The sequence below is a fragment of the Myxine glutinosa genome, chromosome 3, assembly GCF_964187855.1.
Source record: "Myxine glutinosa chromosome 3, kmMyxGlut1.1, whole genome shotgun sequence".
NCBI classification, from domain to species: Eukaryota; Metazoa; Chordata; class Myxini; order Myxiniformes; family Myxinidae; genus Myxine; species Myxine glutinosa.
This window is the reverse complement of record NC_136263.1, coordinates 193405476-193427306: the sequence shown is the minus strand read 5'-3', so window position 1 is coordinate 193427306 and position 21831 is coordinate 193405476. Positions and strand designations below refer to the sequence as shown.

Below are 21831 nucleotides of genomic sequence, written 5' to 3'. Positions count from 1 at the left end.
TTTCACCGGATGTAATATTGGACAGGAGACTGTAACCAGTGCCTTCCCCCTCCCAGCTGAAACCTTCCCCCACCCACACATTGTAACAAAACCAGTAATCCACCCTCGCCCACTTTTCATCCCATCACTGTTCCAGGCTGATCAGTTATCCACGGACTGAAACGAACATCTTTCCAAAAAACATGGAACTTACCTCTCTGGTGCAAATGCAAACACAAGATCCAAACTGGGGAAGTTTTGCACAACAAATCCTACAAAGTGCCAATGGACCAAATCCCCGCAATGGACACAAGACTGATCAAGCCCATCCACCAATTCATCCCACAAAGTACTCCAACTCGTTGCATGTAAGGGTCTCCATCTGAACATCGGGGCGAGTATGGCTGGCATGCGCTGGGGCGGGCGTGTGCCTGGATGAGTGACGAGTGGGTTAGGCATTGACGAGATTGGTGGTAGATGCCAACTTGTGGTGAGGAAGGTGGTATACAAGCATGTTTTTGGATTTGTCAATTTCTGGAATGCATTTCATTGTTGGGATTTTAAAATATTGGACGAATCAAAGTTGAGATTGTCACATGATGTCATCTTTGTTGTTGTTGTTGTTGTTGTTGTTGTTAGGACAGGTGGCATAAAACTTTTTTATTTCTCAGGGAAATGAGGGTCGTTTGTACGAATTCATCGTTCGTCACTTCCTCGCATGTTGTTCTCAAGATGCAGAGGGAAGAGAAACCACAGTAAACATAGAGGTCGCTCGAGAAGGATTCTCTGCCAGCGGTCTCATGATCATTGCACGCAATTACCTCGATGTGTACCCGTATGACAAGTGGAATGCAAAGGTAAGTGCGTGTCAATTTTACATTTACGATGCAAAGACTGTTTCATACCTGAGCGATCAGTTGTGCAACCAACTTGCTCTCTGCATCATGCAACTTGATCACGTGCAATTGCTTTCTGCACACCTAACAAGTACTTGCTCCACAAGGATCACACACTTGAATTAGTCGCACACATCTTTCTTGTTTTCATTTATTCGTTTTTTAAGTTATTTGAATGTAAAATCTACACATCCCATTTTAAAGTTGCGTTTGGGGACTGTATCCTCGATGAGGACTTCCATTGTTGTTCACTCTTATTTCACTTTGACTTTTGCCACAATTATTTACAAGCACATGCTAGGAGGGTCCTGATAAAAACATTCATTGTCACTTGATACGAGGAAGAGAGAGTGAGGAACATTGAAGGCAAAAAAATAAATAATGGTTCATTATTAACGACTAGCAAATACTACCCATCGCTTCACTGATGGGAATACCAAGAAAGGGAGGGTGGGAGAGAGAGAGGATAGGCATGGAGGGGAGGGAGGGGGGGAGCTTGGAAGGAGGGATCGAGGAAGGAGGGGAGAGTGAGTGGGGGGGGGGGGGGTTGAGCGACACCTCACCACACGTCGCTATACACTCCAGGAGGGAGGGGAGACAGAGAGAGAGACAGAGAAAAAAAAAGATGTTTTGGAGGAGAGTGCTGCTCTCTTTCGGAGGGGGACCAAGGATGAGACAAACAGAGAGAGGGAGAGTGTGAGAAAAAAGAGAGTGGAGGCGAGAGGAGGGGGGGGGGGGGATAGAAAAAAGAGTGAGAAAGGTGAGGAGGGGAGTTAGCAAAGAGAATTTTGTGAGAATATATATATTGTTGCGAATATGGAATTTGGCCTCCATATCCGCTTGTAAATATTCCCCTATTTCCCCAATACTCCCCAACTATCCCCAATCCCCCATTCCCTAGTCCCATTGTCTGTAAACAACAATCAGTAGAGCCGACCTTCCCCTTTTTCCCCCATTAAATGTCGTGCCCAGGTCCACCGCATCACACGTAGACAACTTTCGGACATCTTGCTAGTTATTCTTAGTCTATGTCAGTTAAGGACTCGTTTCCATTAATTATGACTCTTCGTTGCACCAGAATGTGATTATATGGCACCAGTAGTGAGTTTAGGACCTTTCCCATACCTCCTCCCATCTTCTTCCCCAAACAACAACAACAACAACAGAGGGGCACGGCGCTGCGCGGGGGGGAGTGTGCGTCCTGACACCGGCTCGGTTAGCCGCCATTGACAATGCGCTCCAGACCATGCGCTCCACGGGGTTACCACAAAGGGGCTGGCTGTCAGCTCCTCGTCAAGGGCGGAGCCTGGTAAACCCCCCGCACGCACCCAATGAGAAGCAACGTGCCGATTCCACGAGGCGGAGCTAACGAGCCGAGGGCGTGTCACTCCCCGCCGGATATACGCGGCCACGTAGCGGACGTGACGTCAGATGCGCCCCCAGCTTGAGCAGACAAGACGCCATCCGAGCGCTGCGACCTCCCCGCATCTCTAGACCGGACCGGGTCGACCCTGTCCTTGAGCCAAGAGTGCACCTTGAGCCATCGATACCCGCTTTCCTAGCCATCAAACCCCGTGTGAGTCAGCCTTTTGTCCCGTTTATCTGTCGTCTGTTGGGAATAATATAAGATTGTGTTTAAGTGCCCACCTTACTATGCTGTACCTCTCGTCCTTGTAATCTAACCTTCCGCCTTAATATAACCTCCTCCGGAGGTCTTGAGAACTGAACCCTGGGTGTCGTGTCATTTGAATCCCAGCCGTGGTGTCCTTTTCCTTTATTGACCTAGCGCAGCGCGATTAGTCGACGTTCGGGTATAATCGGGTAACTTGTGCAGACGTGGTCATACCAAAACCGCTCGGTAAATAACATCCAAGCCACGTCTGTAACAATTGGTGTCGAGGAGTGGAATTCGAACCCGGGACTAAATTTATTAGGCCCAAATTTGTAACAAGTAGAATCGATTCGGAGCGCGTTTTCCGCGCGTTATTAGGCCCAAATTTGTAACAATTAGAATCGATTCGGAGCGCGTTTCCCGCGCGAAATTATAACGGCCGAAATTTGTTTTGTTGTATAAAAACCCGAATTTTGAAAGTCGCGCTATGGCAGACCAAGACAGCTGGGGTCCGGTAGGGGAGAGTGAGGTAGGGTCGATCCAGGACCAAATTGAGGGACAAGAGGAGAGCGAAGCAGTGAGGGCGGCAGGGTCGCAAAATAGCGTTGTCATGCACGAGGTGGCCGCGGCGTCCACGCCCGCGACCGTAGTGGCGCCACTGGTGGATTCGAACCTTTTTATCCTGCAAATGAGGGCCCTTATGGAACAAATGGGTGAGCAATTGGGAGACCAAATTAGAGGTTTGAAAAGCAGTATGGGACAAATGGGGAACCGGATGGAGGCTCAGAATGAGCAATTGGGGGTAATGGGGAACCGGATGGATGCTCAGGGTGAGCAATTGTGGGTAATGAGGGACGAAGCGAGGGGTACCGGTGAGGGATTAGACAAGAAATTAGAGGGGTTAGACAATGGGATAGAAGGGGTGAAACATGGGTTAATGGGGGTAGAAAACAGAATGGCCGCTCAAGAGAATCAAATGGAAGGGATGCAAAAAGGGTTAGAGGGGTTAGAAAACAGTATGGAAGGCAAATTGAGGGACATGAGGGACCAAGCGGAAAGGGAAGTTAACCAAATGGGGCAGCAGATAGAGGGGGTCAGAATGGGGGTAGAAACTAAACTGGATGCTCACAGGGAGGAAATGGAGCAGATGAGGGTGGCATCTGGGCAGGAGATGCAAGTGATGGGAGAGGAGATCAGAAGAGGTGTGAGTGAGGAGGTCGGAGGAGTGCGCGAGGAGGTGAGGCACTGTAAGGAGCACATGGAGAAGGAGGTGAGAAAGGGGACTGTAAAGTTACAAGGGGGCATAGAGGTCCTGACGCAGGAGGTGGAACAGCTGACGGAGGGACAAAAAGAAGTAAAGGAGCAGGTTCAAAGGAACACTGCGGTATTAGGAGGATTAAAAGCGACACAGAAAGAACTAAAAGACGACTTGATAGCGACGAAGAGGGAATGTCAGATGGTACGTGAGGGACTGACAACGAGGTTGGACGAGGTGATAGAGGTAATGGAGACGAAGGACCGGCAGGTGAGGACGCACCTGGAAACGGTCAAGGTAGCCTTAGAGGATGAGCTTGAGGAGACGTACCGGGGAATGAAAGAGGTGAAGCAGAAACTAGAAGAAGTGGAAGAAGGGATGAGCGAAATTAAGAAGCGACGGAGAGGGGATAAGAAAGAGATAAAAGAGGAGATAAAAGAATTGGTCCAAAGTCTGTGTTTGGATCGTGATGATGTGCTCAGTAACCGGATGAGGGATTCGCAGGTGATGGAGGAGAAGCGAAGAGGAAGAGGACCCGGTGTAAGTGGTGACCAATATGGTCGTGCGTATGATGCGCCAGGGGATTTAAGAAGCTTGGGGGTCGAGATAGCCCCGGGTGTTCGTGAGAGGCCGTTGGTGAAGTGTGCGACAGGTCTGGTGTGCGAAAAAGGAGGTGTGCGAGAAAGTCCGACTCTGGGGTGTGTGAGGAAAAAGTGTCTGCCAAGGAGTGAGGGTGCTGGCGAGAGTGAGTCGGTCGTAGCGTGTGTGCGAGGGAGCACATGGAAGCGCGGTGTGGTGAGTGTTGCAGAGGGTGTGACGGGAGAGTGTGCGCAAGAGTGTGCGCGAGAAAGGTGTGTGACGGACAGGTGCATGAGGGAAGAGTGCGCTGTCAGAAGTAAGGAAGAGTGTCCACCTGTGGTGAGTGTTACAGAGGGTGTAACTGGAGAGTGTGCGCGAGAAAGGTGTGTGACGGACAGGTGCATGAGGAAAGAGTGCGCTGTCAAGAGTAAGGGTGAGTGCGCTGTCAAGAATGGAGGTGAGAGTATTGAGAGTGACAAGGAGCGTGAGTTAGTTGTGACAGGTGAGCGAGGATGTACACCTGGGATGGAAGGATGCACACCTGGAATGGTAGAGCGTGAGTGGGAATGCACGCTGGAGTTGGTGGTGAGGCACGTGGTTGGGTGTGCGAATGAGGGCACACCTGTGATTGTCACAGAGGAGGTGACCGAGGAGGGGGCGCGAAGCGGTGTATTGGTGAGGTGTGCGAGCAACGAATGTGTGCCACAGTGTTCGGTGGTCAGGTGTGTGACCAAGGCTGTGAGTGGAATGAGGGTACCTGGGTGTGTAAGGAAAGGTACGAGGAGCATGGGCACGGCTGGATGTGTGAGCAAGGAACGGGCTGCGGGATGTAAGCGTCCAGGTGAAGCATCGACGTTAGACGGGGTAGAGTTTAGAACGACTTATAGCCGAATCGGGCCCTCGGTGCGTGCCGGGCTTCGCGTGCCGCGAGAACCAGCGGGGATCCGAGCCACGGCGGGTTCGAAAGGACCGCCGTGCGCGATCCACGCTGGGCCTCGCGTGGGACGGCCGCGTCCGTGCTCCACTAGGCGGAGCGGGCAGCCCGATAGAAAGGGTCGTCATGGTGACCACTTTTTGGTGAGACGTGCCGGCAGGTCGAGATCGGGCAATTGGATGGCTCCACGCCGAGGTGGTGCGTGGGATCTCGGCCCGGGTAAGCCCCCGTCCCTGCCCCGAATGCCGGACGCATCCAGCCGCCGGCACAAAACAACCAGCATCCATGGCTTGGCTTTACGAAGCCGGGCTTTGGACAGGAATTGGCGCACCGAGAGGCATTAGTGAGTAGACGGGTGATGAGGATAGTGTTTTGGACCCAAAATTAGAGAAAAACAAAATTTGATGATTGGCAAGGGATTGGCAGTAGTGATTGGCAGATGATGGGTAGTGATTGGCAAATTTTTGATTTGTTGAAATTTGATGTGCCGAATTGGTAGTGAGAGACCCCCGATGTGGTGGGATGGCAAATCCACCATCCTTCCCATGGGGGGCCAAATGCGCAATAGTTTATGGGGTGTATGGCAGTGAAAACTAGCCCGGGTGGGTTAGGTTATATTGTAGGGATCTAGCGAAGATGACATTAGGTGACGTTAAGGTTAGTTAGTGACTGATACCTGTAGTGGGGACGCAGGTAGATTAGTGTGGATTATAATGACGAGGGAGCGCAATAGTTTAAAGGGACGACTGGGAAGCGCAAGTTTCAGAAGGGAGTAGTTAGCTGGGATGATGCTGTGTGTGTGAGAATTGAACAGGTGTGATTGCACAGGTGTGCAACTGGACAGGTGTGTGGAGCAGTGTATGAGTAGTGAGTGTGTGGATCAGCGCGAATGCGCTTGGGGAGAGAAGGGTGCAGGTGGCACCAGGTGTGAGAGCACAGGTGTGCAAGTACAGGTGTGTGGAGAGAGTTGGAGTAAGTGGTACGGAGTGGTGTGCATGGTGCGAAGGTGTGGATGGGGGAAGAGTGGACCCCTTTCACGAATACCCGGGGCGGGTAGTGTAAGTGTTAGGTAGAGGGTACAGGTAAATTGTGGTTGGATATTGGCATTTGTGGTGCGGTTGCAGAATGGTGTTGTGGATGGGTGCATTAGTGTTGTGGAAATGGCTGGGCGTGTAGCCTGTTAGTGTGTGTAGTTGGTTGGGCACTCCACCACTGTGAGGATGTCGGCCAGGTGAGGCCGCAGGTGGGCTCTGGGAGCCGGGAGAGTTGTGGATGGGGCCCGAGGATCCGGAGGATGGACCCGGGTAGCCCAGTGCCAGAGAGGGCACCGAGTGGGGAGAGTGCCAGAGGGCCTTCCCCAGGTAGTTAGGTTAGGGTAAGGAGCAGGTAAGCTCGGAGGCAACTGCAGTGGTGGAGGTGTGCAGGTGGGTAGACCCACTGGGAGAGGTACACGTCGCAGCCCAGAAATTGTACGAGGGCACCGGGAGATGAATCGGGGGAGTGAGACCCCAAATTGAAAAGCACCACAGTTTGGCCAATGGGAATTGGTTTTTAGAACCCATAGTGTAAGAGGGCCAATGGTTTGGCCGGAGAAAGACCCCGGGTAGTGTAAAGTTGTTAAAGTCACTTAGGAAATAGTTAGGATTGATGAACCTGTCGCACCATACGCAGCCACTTACCTGTGGTGATGATGATGACTCCACACCTGTGTTTTCTTTGTTTTGTTGCAGGAAATGAAATTGCTGTGTGGATTGTGAGACGCATCACGACGTGGATGAGACATTGGAGTGATTCCATCTCTCCCTCCCTAGGAGGGACTGATGATGAATTGGTGATGGCAAATTATGATGTTGAGTTGGAGATGGCAAATTTTGATGAAAGTTGAAAATGGCAAATTTGATTGGTTAGGAGGGAGAGAAGACGAATTTGGTTTATGGGAGGAACGGGGAAGACAGTAGGGATGTTTGTTGATTTGTAAAGTAGATGTTTATGGGTAGTGTTGTGTTGTGTGGATACAGTAAGGGGTAAGGGAGGGGCCATGTAGGTTACCTGGTGGGGGGGGGGGGGGGGGCGTACGATAGAAACGTACCTGTCTCACCTGGTTCCCATGTGCCCCCAGTGTGCATCATCTTGTATTGCGTGCACTTTTGCGCCCTTACCACCTTACTCACTTGTCTGCTTCTTTTGTCTCCCACCTCCGAGGATCTGGCTTTGGGGTAGAGAGAGAGGAGAGAGAGGTGCTGGCTACGCAGTTGTGGGCCTGCACTTTCGCTGCTTGCTGCTTGGATCGATACACCATATGGACCGCAATGTTTGTGGCCACCCACAATGGACCGCAGCTCTTTTGCGGCCAAGCACCACCCGTGGAAGGACCTATGGGTCAACGTGGCACCTATGCCAAACAGGTGAACCACTAACAGTTGACACCACTGAAGGCCACAATATAGAAATGGACGCGGTTGGCGCCTTTCTTTATTTTTTGAAAGAGGCAAGAAGGCCAAGTGCACCACACGAAGGCAAGACAAGCGGCAGAACATCGGCCGGCTGCGACACCACCGGTGATTTATAGACACTTTATTGGTGCACCGGATGGTGCTCACTGTGTGATGGGGTGGTGCTTGATGCTTGGAAGGGGTGCTCTGCACATTATTAAAGGCCGTAGGCCACAGAGCACTCGTGGGTTGGTGTATCGATGCTAGCATGCGTGCTCTCTCTATGCATAACATCTGCATGTGTTCCTCCAAAAACAGGTCCTGGATCGTAGTGTAAATATCAGCGTAGTCTTGTGTAAATAATGCTCCCTACCGGCTGTATGTTTAGTTTGAGAATTCTTTCCGGATTCGGTTATCCTGTGGGTGTGTTTCTGTGAGGAGAAGGGTGCAACGTCGCAGGGGGACATATTTACTCATTTGTGAATATCTGTAAAACTGTCGCACTCAGGGTAGAGTTAATAGTAGAGGGAACTACATTGCGTGCCACACTAAAGTAGGTAAAAATTTATCGGGTCGGGACGCCCCAAGGGTAGAGAAGGGTGCAATGTTGCGAATATGGAATTTGGCCTCCATATCCGCTTGTAAATATTCCCCTATTTCCCCAATACTCCCCAACTATCCCCAATCCCCCATTCCCTAGTCCCATTGTCTGTAAACAACAATCAGTAGAGCCGACCTTCCCCTTTTTCCCCCATTAAATGTCGTGCCCAGGTCCACCGCATCACACGTAGACAACTTTCGGACATCTTGCTAGTTATTCTTAGTCTATGTCAGTTAAGGACTCGTTTCCATTAATTATGACTCTTCGTTGCACCAGAATGTGATTATATGGCACCAGTAGTGAGTTTAGGACCTTTCCCATACCTCCTCCCATCTTCTTCCCCAAACAACAACAACAACAACAGAGGGGCACGGCGCTGCGCGGGGGGGAGTGTGCGTCCTGACACCGGCTCGGTTAGCCGCCATTGACAATGCGCTCCAGACCATGCGCTCCACGGGGTTACCACAAAGGGGCTGGCTGTCAGCTCCTCGTCAAGGGCGGAGCCTGGTAAACCCCCCGCACGCACCCAATGAGAAGCAACGTGCCGATTCCACGAGGCGGAGCTAACGAGCCGAGGGCGTGTCACTCCCCGCCGGATATACGCGGCCACGTAGCGGACGTGACGTCAGATGCGCCCCCAGCTTGAGCAGACAAGACGCCATCCGAGCGCTGCGACCTCCCCGCATCTCTAGACCGGACCGGGTCGACCCTGTCCTTGAGCCAAGAGTGCACCTTGAGCCATCGATACCCGCTTTCCTAGCCATCAAACCCCGTGTGAGTCAGCCTTTTGTCCCGTTTATCTGTCGTCTGTTGGGAATAATATAAGATTGTGTTTAAGTGCCCACCTTACTATGCTGTACCTCTCGTCCTTGTAATCTAACCTTCCGCCTTAATATAACCTCCTCCGGAGGTCTTGAGAACTGAACCCTGGGTGTCGTGTCATTTGAATCCCAGCCGTGGTGTCCTTTTCCTTTATTGACCTAGCGCAGCGCGATTAGTCGACGTTCGGGTATAATCGGGTAACTTGTGCAGACGTGGTCATACCAAAACCGCTCGGTAAATAACATCCAAGCCACGTCTGTAACAATATGTATATGTATGTATGTATGTATGTATGTATATATATTGTTACGGACGCGGCTAGGATGTTAATTGGCCGAGCGGATGGCCGCCGCACCCGAACAGTTACCCCGACTAACCCGATTCCTGAACGTTGGCCAAAATCGCGCCACAGATATTCAATTGGGAAAAAACAAAGACGACGCGGATGTGAAGAAGAAGGAGACAAAAAGGTTTGAAATACGATTATTATTTATTACTATTTACAGGATTGAAAGAAACCAAGGAAGAAGGAAAGATAAGAAAATAAAGCAGAAAGAGGGACGGACCAGAAGGACACAGTGAAAACTTAGCTTACCTATTACAGTCTTACTTAACCCAGGGACAAGACAAACAAAACAAACTCACGTACACAAGAAGGATGGAAAGGCAGGGATGGTTTGGGACGGCAGAGGAGGGTCCAGGCAGATGGTAGGCGTCGAGATCCGGCTCCAAGCGCGCGCTCCGATCCACGCTTTGGGGTCGAGGCGAAAACCCGGCAAACACAGCCTCGCGTCTCACCGACCGGCAATAGGGCCTAGAGGGTATCGGCCTATTGCCGCAATACAGGCACTCCCTCACGTTTCTCTCTCTGTCTTGCTCAATGGTTCGCTCCCCGTGCTGCCGTGGGGACGTCGTGTGCTTTTTCAGGACTCATCTGCCGTTTCGCGATCTTCGCACGCATATCTCATCCTCAAGCGCCGGTGTGACACGCCCTCCTCAGTTTCGGTACCGCCCTCCCCCCGTGCTCTGTGACCTTATATGGCAATGCCACGGGCTTGCCTCTTTATTTGGACATGGCGCCGAACGGCGCGCCCCTCGTGGCGAGCTACGGGCTTGTTCCCTTATTTGGGCATGGGGCTGAATAGCCCCGCCCCTCGTGGCGCGCCCTGGGCTTGCCTCTTCCCGGCGACCCCGCCCCTCCTGTTCACACAGAGCACGGAGCACATGGCAATGGCGGTGAATGCAGTTGGCAATCGAGGCTTTGTGAATGGGGCTTTGGGAATGAATTGGGATATATCTATTTGACTTCGGTGCAATGGAGTGTCAATTAATGGAAAACAAATCCTTTGCCTACTACACAGAATAAGGAAATAACTGTCAACAAGGAGGAAATCTATGATTGGCTAACATGAGTGCTTATGAAATAACTACGGAATGACCTTTGACCTTTATACACAGACTGGAGGCAGGAGGGTCCAGAATAAAACAATCAAAAAAAACACAATCCTCATATCCACAACAATATATTGTTGCGGATATGGCATTTGGCCTCCATATCCGCTTGTAAATATTCCCCTATTTCCCCAATACTCCCCAACTATCCCCAATCCCCCATTCCCTAGTCCCATTGTCTGTAAACAACACTCTGTAGAACCGACCTTCCCCTTTTTCCCCCATTAAATGTCGTGCCCAGGTCCACCGCATCTCACGTAGACAACTTTCGGACATCTTGCTAGTTATTCTTAGTCTATGTCAGTTAAGGACTCGTTTCCATTAATTCTGACTCTTCGTTGCACCAGAATGTGATTGTATGGCACCAATAGTGAGTTTAGGACCTCCCCATACCTCCTCCCATCTTCCCCATGCAACAACAACAACAACAACAACAACAACAACAACAACAACAACAACAACTACAACAACAACTACAACAACAGAGGGGGGCGGCGCGCGCGGGGAGTGTGCGTCCTCACTCCGGCTCGGTTAGCCGCCATTACCCATGTGCGCCGACGGGGTTACCACGAAGGGGCTGCCTGTCGGCCCCTCGTCAAGGGCGGAGCCGGTAACCCCCCGCACCCAATGAGAAGCAACGGGCCGATTCCATCTGGGGCGGAGCTAACGAGCCGAGGGCGTGTCACTCCCCGCCGGATATACGCGACGACTAACCGGATGTGAGGTCAGATGCGCCTGAACTACGGAGAGCAAAGGACGCCACCCCCAGCGCGACGATACCTCCCCGCATCTTTGGACCGGACCGGGTCGATTCTGTCCTTGAGCCAAGAGTGCACCTTGAGCCATCGACTACCCGCTTTCCTTGCCATCAATCCCCGTGTGAGTCAGTTTTGTCCTGTTTATCTGTCGTCTGTCGGGGCTATTATAAGACCGTAACTAAGTGCCTACCTTCCTATGTTGTACCTCTCATCCCTGTAATCTGAACGTTCCGAACTAATATAACCTCCTCCGGAGGTCTTGAGAACTGAACCCTTGGTGTCGTGTCATTTTAACCCAGCCGTTGTGTCCTTTTCCTCAATTGATTTAGCGTAGCGCGACTCGGCAAACGTTCGAGTATAATCGGGTAAACGTGCAGACGCGGTCATACCAAACCGCTCGGTAAACCAACATCCACAACCGCGTCTGTAACAATTGGTGTCAGGAGTGTCGGATTCGGACCTGGGACTAAATTTATTAGGCCCAAATTTTGGAACACCAATTGTACCACTAGGGTAACAATTGGTGATGGGAGGTAGAATTCGATCCGGAGCGCGTTTTACGCGCTCGAAATTATAACGGCGAAATTTGATTGTGTTTTACGAAAATAAAAACCCGAATTTTGAAAGTCGCGCTATGGCGGATCAAGACAGCTGGGTTCCGGTAGAGGAGAGTGAGGCAGGGTCGGTCCAGGACCAAATTGAGGGACGTGAGGAGAGCGAAGCAGTGAGGGTAGCAGACGCACAAAATAGCGTCGTTGTGCCCGACGTAGCGGGCGCGCAAAATGGCGCCTCGCTGGTCACCGCGCCCGCGACCGTGGCAGCGCCCCTGTTGGATTCGAACCTTTTCCTCCTGCAAATGAGGGCCCTTATGGAACAAATGGGGAACCGGATGGATGCTCAGAGTGAGCGATTGGAGGGCCAAATGGGGGTAATGGGAAACCAAATGGGGGTAATGGGAAACCAAATGGGGGTAATGGGGAACCGGATGGTAGCTCAGGGTGAGCGATTGGAGGGCCAAATGGGGGCCCAGATCAGAGGGTTAGGGAGTAGAATAGAGGGATTAGACGAGAAATTTGGGAAATTAGACAATAGATTAGGGGAAATACAGGAGGGGTTAATGGGGGTAGAAAACAGAATGGCCGCTCAAGAGAATCAAATGGAAGGGATGCAAAAAGGGTTAGAGGGGTTAGAAAACAGTATGGAAGGCAAATTGAGGGACATGAGGGACCAAGCGGAAAGGGAAGTTAAACAAATGGGGCAGCAGATAGAGGGGGTCAGAATGGGGGTAGAAACCAAACTGGATGCTCACAGGGAGGAAATGGAGCAGATGAGGGTGGCATCTGGGCAGGAGATGCAAGTGATGGGAGAGGAGATCAGAAGAGGTGTGAGTGAGGAGGTCGGAGGAGTGCGCGAGGAGGTGAGGCACTGTAAGGAGCACATGGAGAAGGAGGTGAGAAAGGGGACTGTAAAGTTACAAGGGGGCATAGAGGACCTGACGCAGGAGGTGGAACAGCTGACGGAGGGACAAAAAGGACTAACGGAGCAGGTTCAAAGGAACACTGCGGTATTAGGAGGGTTAAAAGCGACACAAAACGACATAAAAAACGACTTGGTAGCGACGAAGAGGGAATGTCAGATGGTACGTGAGGGACTGACAACGAGGTTGGACGAGGTGATAGAGGTAATGGAGAGGAAGGACCGGCAGGTGAGGACGCACATGGAAACGGTCAAGGTAGCCTTGGAGGACGAGCTTGAGGAGACGTACCGGGGAATAAAAGAGGTGAAGCAGAGATTAGAAGAAGTGGAAGAAGGGATGAGCGAAATTAAGAAGCGACGGAGAGGGGATAAGAAAGAGATAAAAGAGGAGATAAAAGAATTGGTCCAAAGTCTGTGTTTGGATCGTGATGATGTGCTCATTAACCGGATGAGGGATTCGCAGGTGATGGAGGAGAAGCGAAGAGGAAGAGGACCCGGTGTAAGTGGTGACCAATATGGTCGTGCGTATGATGCGCCAGGTGATTTAATGAGCTTGGGGGTCGAGATGGACCCGGGTGTTCGTGAGAGGCCGTTGGTGAAGTGTGCGACAGGTCTGGTGTGCGAAAGAGGAGGTGTGCGAGAAAGTCCGACTCTGGGGTGTGTGAGGAAAAAGTGCGTGCCAAGGAGTGAGGGTGCTGGTGAGAATGAGTCGGTCGTAGCGTGTGTGCGAGGGAGCACATGGAAGCGCGGTGTGGTAAGTGTTACAGAGGGTGTGACGGGAGAGTGTGCGCAGGAGTGTGCGCGAGAAAGGTGTGTGACGGACAGGTGCATGGGGAAAGAGTGCGCTGTCAAAGGCAAGGAAGAATGCACGCCTGTGGTGAGTGTTACAGAGGGTGTAACGGGAGAGTGTGCGCGAGAAAGGTGTGTAACGGGAGAGTGTGCGCGAGAAAGGTGTGTAACGGACGGGTGCATGAGGAAAGAGTGCGCTGTCAAGAGTAAGGGTGAGTGCGCTGTCAAGAATGGAGGTGAGAGTAGTGAGAGTGACAAGGAGAGTGAGTTGGTTGTGACAGGTGAGCGAGGATGTACACCTGGGATGGAAGGATGCACACCTGGAATGGTAGAGCGTGAGTGGGAATGCACGCTGGAGTTGGTGGTGAGGCACGTGGTTGGGTGTGCGAATGAGAGCACACCTGTGATTGTCACAGAGGAGGTGACAGAGGAGGGGGCGCGAAGAGGTGTGTTGGTGAGGTGTGCGACCAACGAATGTGTGCCAAAGTGTTCGGTGGTCAGGTGTGTGACCAAGGCTGTGAGTGGAATGGGTGTACCTGGGTGTGTAAGGAACGGTACAAGGAGCATGGAAACGGCTGGATGTGTGAGCAAGGAACGGGCTGCGGGGTGTAAGCGTCCAGGTGAAGCATCGACGGTAACCGGGTTAGAGGTGAGAGCGACTTTTAGCCGAATCGGGCCCTCGGTGCGTGCTGGGCCTCGCTTTGAACGGCCGCGTCCGTGCTCCACTAGGCGGAGCGGGCAGCCCGATAGAAAGGGTCGTCATGGCGACCACTTTTTGTTGAGGCAGTCCGGCAGGTCGAGATCGGGACATTGGATGGCTCCACGCCGAGATGGTGCGTGGGATCTCGGCCCGGGTAAGCCCCCGTCCCTGCACCGAGTGCCGGACGCATCCAGCCGCTGGCACAGAACAACCCGCATTCATGGCTTGGCTTTACGAAGCCGGGCTTTGGACAGGAATTGGCGCACCGAGAGGCATTAGTGAGTAGACTGGGTGATGAGGTTAGTGTTTTGGACTCAAAATTAGAGAAAAACAAAATTTGATGATTGGCAAGGGATTGGCAGTAGTGATTGGCAGATGATGGGTAGTGATTGGCAAATTTTTAATTTGTTGAAATTTGATGTGCAAAATTGGTAGTGAGCGATGGGCCCGGTGGGTAAGGCTGGCATCCCTGCCGCCCTTCCCATATGGTGGGGGCAAAGGAGCAATAGCTTATGGGATTGATGGCAGTGAAAACTAGCCCGGGTAGGTTAGGTTATATTGATAGGGCCCTAGAAGATGACAGTAGGTAACGTTAAGGTTAGTTAGTGACTGATACCTGTAGTGGGGACGCAGGTAGATTAGTATGGATGATAATGACGTGGGAGCGCAATAGTTTAAAGGGACGACTGGGAAGCGCAAGTTTCAGAAGGGAGTAGTTAGCTGAGATGATGCCGTGTGTGTGAGAATTGAACAGGTGTGATTGCACAGGTGTGCAACTGGACAGGTGTGTGGAGCAGTGTATGAGTAGTGAGTGTTGTGGATCAGCGCGAATGCGCTTGGGGAGAGAAGGGTGCAGGCGGCACCAAGAATGAGAGCACAGGTGTGCAAGTACAGGTGTGTGGAGAGAGTTGGAGTAAGTGGTACGGAGTGGTGTGCATGGTGCGAAGGTGTGGATGGGGGAAGAGTGGACCCCTTTCACGAGTACCCGGGGCGGGTAGTGTAAGTGTTAGGTAGAGGGTATAGGTAAATTGTGGTTGGATATTGGCATTTGTGGTGCGGTTGCAGAATGGTGTTGTGGATGGGTGCATTAGTGTTGTGGAAATGGCTGGGCGTGTAGCCTGAGAGTGTGTGTTGTTGGTTGGGCACTCCACCACTGTGAGGATGTCGGCCAGGTGAGGCCGCAGGTGGGCTCTGGGAGCCGGTAGAGTTGTGGATGGGGCCCGAGGATCCGGAGGACGGACCCGGGTAGCCCAGTGCCAGAGAGGGCACCGAGTGGGGAGAGCGCCAGAGGGCCTTCCCCAGGTAGATAGGTTAGGGTAAGGAGCAGGTAAGCTCGGAGGCAACTGCAGTGGTGGAGGTGTGCAGGTGGGTAGACCCGCTGGGAGAGGTACACGTCGCGGCCCAGAAATTGTGCGAGGGCACCGGGAGATGAATCGGGGGAGTGAGACCCCAAATTGAAAAGCACCACAGTTTGGCCAATGGGAATTGGTTTTTAGAACCCATAGTGTAAGTTGGCCAATGGATTGGCAGGGAAAGACCCCGGGTAGTGTAAAGTTGTTAAAGTCATTTAGGAAATAGTTAGGATTGATGAACCTGTCGCACCATACGCAGCCACTTACCTGTGGTGATGATGATGACTCCACACCTGTGTTTTCTTTGTTCTGTGTGCAGGAACTGAGAATTGCTGTGTGGATTGGTGAGACGCATCACGACGTGGATGAGACATTGGGGTGATTCCATCTCTCCCTCCTTAGGAGGGACTGATGATGAATTGGTGATGGCAAATTTTGATGTTGAGTTGGAGATGGCAAATTTTGATGAGAGTTGGAAATAGCAAATTTGATTGGTTAGGAGGGAGAGAAGACGAATTTGGTTTATGGGAGGAACGGGGAAGACAGTAGGGACGTTTGTTGATTAGTAAAATAGATGTTTATGGGTAGTGTTGTGTTTTGTGGATACAGTAAGGGGTAAGGGAGGGGCCATGTAGGTTACCTGGTGGGGGGGGGGGGTGAGCGTACGGTAGGAACGTACCTGTCTCACCTGGTTCCCATGTGCCCCTAGTGTGCATTACCTTGTGTTGCGTGCACTTTTGCGCCCTTACCACCTTACTCACTTGTCTTTTCTTTTGTCTCCCACCTCCGAGGATCTGGCTTTGGGGCAGAGAGAGAGGAGAGAGAGGTGCTGGCTACGCAGTTGTGGGCCTGCACTTTCGCTGCTTGCTGCCTGGATCGATACACCATATGGACCGCAATGGTTGTGGCCGCCCACCATGGACCGCAGTTTTTTTTGCGGCCAAGCACCACCCATTGATGGACCTCTGGGTCAACGTGGCACCTATGCCAAACAGGTGAACCACTAAGAGTTGGCCCCCTGACGGCCACAATAAAGAAATGGACGCGGTTGGCGCCTTTCTTTATTTTTGAAAGCAGTAAGAAGGCCAAGTGCACCACACGAAGGCAAGACCAGCGGCAGACCATCGGCCGGCTGCGACACCACACCGTGATTTATAGACACTTTATTGGTGCACCGGATGGTGCTGACTGTACAGGATGGGGTGGTGCTTTTGGTGCTTGGATGGGGTGCTCTGCACATTATTAAAGGCCGTAAGGCCACAGAGCACTCGTGGGTTGGTGTATCGATGCTGGCATGCGTGCTCTCTCTATGCATAACATCTGCATGTGTCCCTCCAAAAACAGGTCCTGGATCGTAGTGTAAATAGCAGCGTAGTCTTGTAAATAATGCTCCCTACTGGCTGTATGTTTAGTTTGCGAATTCTTTCCGCGATTCGGTTATCCTGTGGGTGTGTTTCTGAGAGGAGAAGGGTGCAACGTCGCAGGGGGACATATTTACTCATTTGTGAATATCTGTAAAACTGTCGCACTCAGGGTAGAGTTAATAGTAGAGGGAACTACATCTGAGTGCCACACTAAAATAGGTAAAAATTTATCGGGTCGGGACGCCCCGAGGGTAGAGAAGGGTGCAATGTTGCGGATATGGCATTTGGCCTCCATATCCGCTTGTAAATATTCCCCTATTTCCCCAATACTCCCCAACTATCCCCAATCCCCCATTCCCTAGTCCCATTGTCTGTAAACAACACTCTGTAGAACCGACCTTCCCCTTTTTCCCCCATTAAATGTCGTGCCCAGGTCCACCGCATCTCACGTAGACAACTTTCGGACATCTTGCTAGTTATTCTTAGTCTATGTCAGTTAAGGACTCGTTTCCATTAATTCTGACTCTTCGTTGCACCAGAATGTGATTGTATGGCACCAATAGTGAGTTTAGGACCTCCCCATACCTCCTCCCATCTTCCCCATGCAACAACAACAACAACAACAACAACTACAACAACAACTACAACAACAGAGGGGGGCGGCGCGCGCGGGGAGTGTGCGTCCTCACTCCGGCTCGGTTAGCCGCCATTACCCATGTGCGCCGACGGGGTTACCACGAAGGGGCTGCCTGTCGGCCCCTCGTCAAGGGCGGAGCCGGTAACCCCCCGCACCCAATGAGAAGCAACGGGCCGATTCCATCTGGGGCGGAGCTAACGAGCCGAGGGCGTGTCACTCCCCGCCGGATATACGCGACGACTAACCGGATGTGAGGTCAGATGCGCCTGAACTACGGAGAGCAAAGGACGCCACCCCCAGCGCGACGATACCTCCCCGCATCTTTGGACCGGACCGGGTCGATTCTGTCCTTGAGCCAAGAGTGCACCTTGAGCCATCGACTACCCGCTTTCCTTGCCATCAATCCCCGTGTGAGTCAGTTTTGTCCTGTTTATCTGTCGTCTGTCGGGGCTATTATAAGACCGTAACTAAGTGCCTACCTTCCTATGTTGTACCTCTCATCCCTGTAATCTGAACGTTCCGAACTAATATAACCTCCTCCGGAGGTCTTGAGAACTGAACCCTTGGTGTCGTGTCATTTTAACCCAGCCGTTGTGTCCTTTTCCTCAATTGATTTAGCGTAGCACGACTCGGCAAACGTTCGAGTATAATCGGGTAAACGTGCAGACGCGGTCATACCAAACCGCTCGGTAAACCAACATCCACAACCGCGTCTGTAATAATATATATATATTGTTGCGGATATGAGGATTGAGTTTTTTTGATTGTGTTGTATTGTATAGTAAATGGTTGTGAATTATTGTTTTAGTCTGAGCCCTCCTTGCTCCAGTGTGTATAAAGGTCAAAGGGCGTTCCGGTAGTTAATTCCATTAAGCATACATTGAAGGACACTATAATACCCTTGTTCAGTAGCTTATATCCTTATTATGTGTGTTAGGGTAAGGCTGTGTCTCCCATTAATTTAAATACTCCATTGCACCAAGTGAAATAAGAATAGATCCCCTTTCATTTCATTTCAATGGCCAACTGCATTTTGGGCGGTTTTCTTCAACCACCATTGGCCACGAGGCAAGGTTGGGGAAGAAAGGCGTGCCCGCCCGTCGTCATCAAGGGCGGAGCCAGAGGGTCGCGCGACCAACCAGGGCCGAGGCGAGCACACCGATGGGCGTGTCCTGAAGGCCGGCGGCTTGATCGCCGGAGGCGTTATAAAAGCGCGCGCGCAAGAGTGGGAAGGAGTTGCGTAAAGAGGTCCATGACAAGAGTTGCGTAAAGAGGTCCATGACAAGAGAGGTCCATGACAAGAGTGGTGGCGAAGAGATCACCGAGAAGAGAGTTGAGTAAGGGATCCCTGAAGAGAGCAGCTTGAGCCACCGCGGCTGCATCAACAGCAGCTTGAGCCACCGAAACTGCAGCCACAGCAGCTTGGGGCCTGGACAGCAGTTTGGAGCAGGGCCGCGAAGGAACGGCGGCTGCCCAACGCGCCGGTCATGCTGCAGGACCCGTTGGACCTCCCTCTCCCTCCAGCCATCCACCTCCTGCCATTCCTATCATCATCCCCCGTGTAAGTGTGTTCGTAGTCTGTCTTTTGTCTTGTCCCTGGGAATAAGTTAAGCCTGTTAGATAAGCTAGTATTTTCACTGTCTCTAAAATCTTCTGTATATTATTTTCTTATCTTTCCTTCTTGGTTATTTTGAGCCTGTAAATAATAGGAATAAATTTAGTAGTATTGCCAACCTTTTCGTCTTCTTCTTCTTCACATCCGTGTCGCCTTAGTCTTTTCCCTATTGAATATCTGTGGCGCGATCTGGCCAACGTTCGGGAATCGGGTTAGTCGGGGTAACTGTACGACCGCGGGGCCATCCGCTCAGCAAACATAACATCTTATCCGCGGGCCGTAACAATATATATATATATATATATATATATATACACAAAGAATTAAGTTAAGCACCCCCCCCGTTTTTTTACAACCTCGCACATTACAAGTTTGTTGTCGTCAAAACAGTGTAATATACCCATGATATTGCTATATTTTCTGGAGAAGTGATATTATGGTCACATAAAAACATAACAATCATGCCGTTTTCAATATTTTATTCTGAATAATTTAAGGTGAAATTTTTTGGGAATTTTAGGCATATTTTCACCTCAATTTAAGTATGGAGCTATAGGTCCATCACGGACAGTGTGGATGACGTTTATGTTTTCTAACGTACAGTCATTGTTCTGAGAAGACCTCTAGCGATCTTTGCGTCAATAACGTGTGTAGGACCCACGTGATCGGATCACTGACTCAACCCTACGTCTCATAGACCCTGTAAGCCGTCGTATGCGTTGCTGTGGCAGGTTGTTCCATTCCCGATGTAATGCACGTTCCAATTCATCCAGATTGGCTATTGGAGGGACCATCTTCGCAATTTGTCGTCCCAACATGTCCCAAACGTGCTCGAGGGGGTTCAACCTGCCACAGCAACGCATACTTTCTTTCAACATACAACGCATACATACAACGCAATACTTTCTGAATTCTGAATTAGGCCCTTCCTCTCCTCCATCAATCAGAAACACTCAGCACCACATTTCCTCAACCTCCACTGACATCATTTCGACGTGGTCGGACACTCAGGGACCTCTTGGTAAAAGCAAAGCACCCACAGCCCCACAACAAAGAAACTAGTATCCCTGGCTTCTATAAATGCACAGCAAAAAAATGTATTATTCACAAGCATTTACTAGAAGGAAACAAATTTTGTAGTTCTAGCACTGGACAAAAATTCCCCATCACCTCCTATATGAACTGCAAATCTACATGGGTCATATACCTAATCACGTGCCAAAAGTGCACCAAACAATATGTTGGAAAAACTGAGAATACACTCTACACACGATTTAATAACACCCGGTCAGAAATCAATAACTTCCACACCAGTCAGGGCAAATCTCTACCTTACACGATACACTTCAATCAACCGGATCACTCTATAAATGACATTCAGATCTCTGCCATTGAATCAATCACAAATCGATCACACACCACGATTCTGAAACGTGAGTCCTTTTGGATACATAAACTTCGGACAAAAATCCCTCATGGCATAAATTTTGATGATTAAAGCATGTTCCCACATCAACCCAATCAAATTGTTAACCGTAACCCATTCATTCATTCATTCATTCATTTACCCATTCATTCATTCTACCTTTGTATGTCATTTATATAAATATATAAATACTCTAGTAGCTCATGGTGGTTGAGTATGCACTTTATTGTACAGACCTAAACTCTTCAGGAATCCACTAATTGAAGGTCCAGGAACAATATTTGGTTGGTAACACATTTGCCACTGACGGCGAAATAGCTGAAATGGCCATACCCCTTTTTGGGCCACGCCCCCTTTTTTGCCGTGACTGTATCTACAGAACCGTTGGACCTAGGAGGTTGCCCGACCACTCAAAATTTGCGCAATGGCCACATTATGGGGGGTCAGTAATACATTTTCATATCCAAAAGTCAATGGTTTTTAAGATAATTGCCAAAAACCGATTTCAACATGTTACGAACTACAATTGTATGATACCACCAAGGCCACAACATTATATGACACTTATACCTTTTGCATCATCCTATTTTGGAATTTACTTATTTGGATTTCTACACTTTTCGCCTTTACTACAGCCACAAAACGTGACACATTTAATGTTCCTGTCTCTGCAAGTGCACGTTTTGGTACTCATACATGCTCTTGGGCATTTGCATGGAGGAGGCAGGTCATCGGGCCTGCACGATACTGGCAGTATCACTGGTGTTATGCCAACGTCCGTTGCTTCATACCCATACTGGAGTGGATCTGGTTTGGTGACGGCAGGAGTTGGGGCTTGCAACCACATCTTACACTGAAGAAATGCTCGCTTTATGTGTTCTCGTAGCGTTGATGAACAGCACACAAGCTGGTTGAAGTCCAGTTCTTTCTTGGAGTTGTGGTACTGCTCCCATCGATATTCATCGAAAGTGGAACAGTCGGTCTTCTTTAATCCAGACACAAGGAACTTTTCAGCATTGCTTGTTATCTGTGGTGACAGTTCTTCTACACCAAACCCTTCCAGTAGGGAGAGATCGATGGATGCTTTCAGGCCAGACAGCTTTGGACCCACCTTGCTGGTACTGTCGCAACCGCTGAGAGCATGAATGGCTG

At 50.6% G+C, this 21831-nt stretch overlaps 1 protein-coding gene across 3 annotated transcripts in view; it reads left to right on the top strand.

The window, feature by feature from the left end:
- Positions 1 to 21831, top strand: part of TOP3A (DNA topoisomerase III alpha) — a 69371-nt gene that overhangs the window by 28764 nt on the left and 18776 nt on the right. For all 3 annotated transcript variants that reach the window (XM_068109587.2, XM_068109586.2, XM_078774922.1), the window contains 2 exons: positions 137 to 347; positions 651 to 836. In XM_068109587.2, coding sequence (XP_067965688.2) covers positions 137 to 347; positions 651 to 836 — 397 coding nt within the window. The remainder of the gene's footprint in view (positions 1 to 136; positions 348 to 650; positions 837 to 21831) is intronic.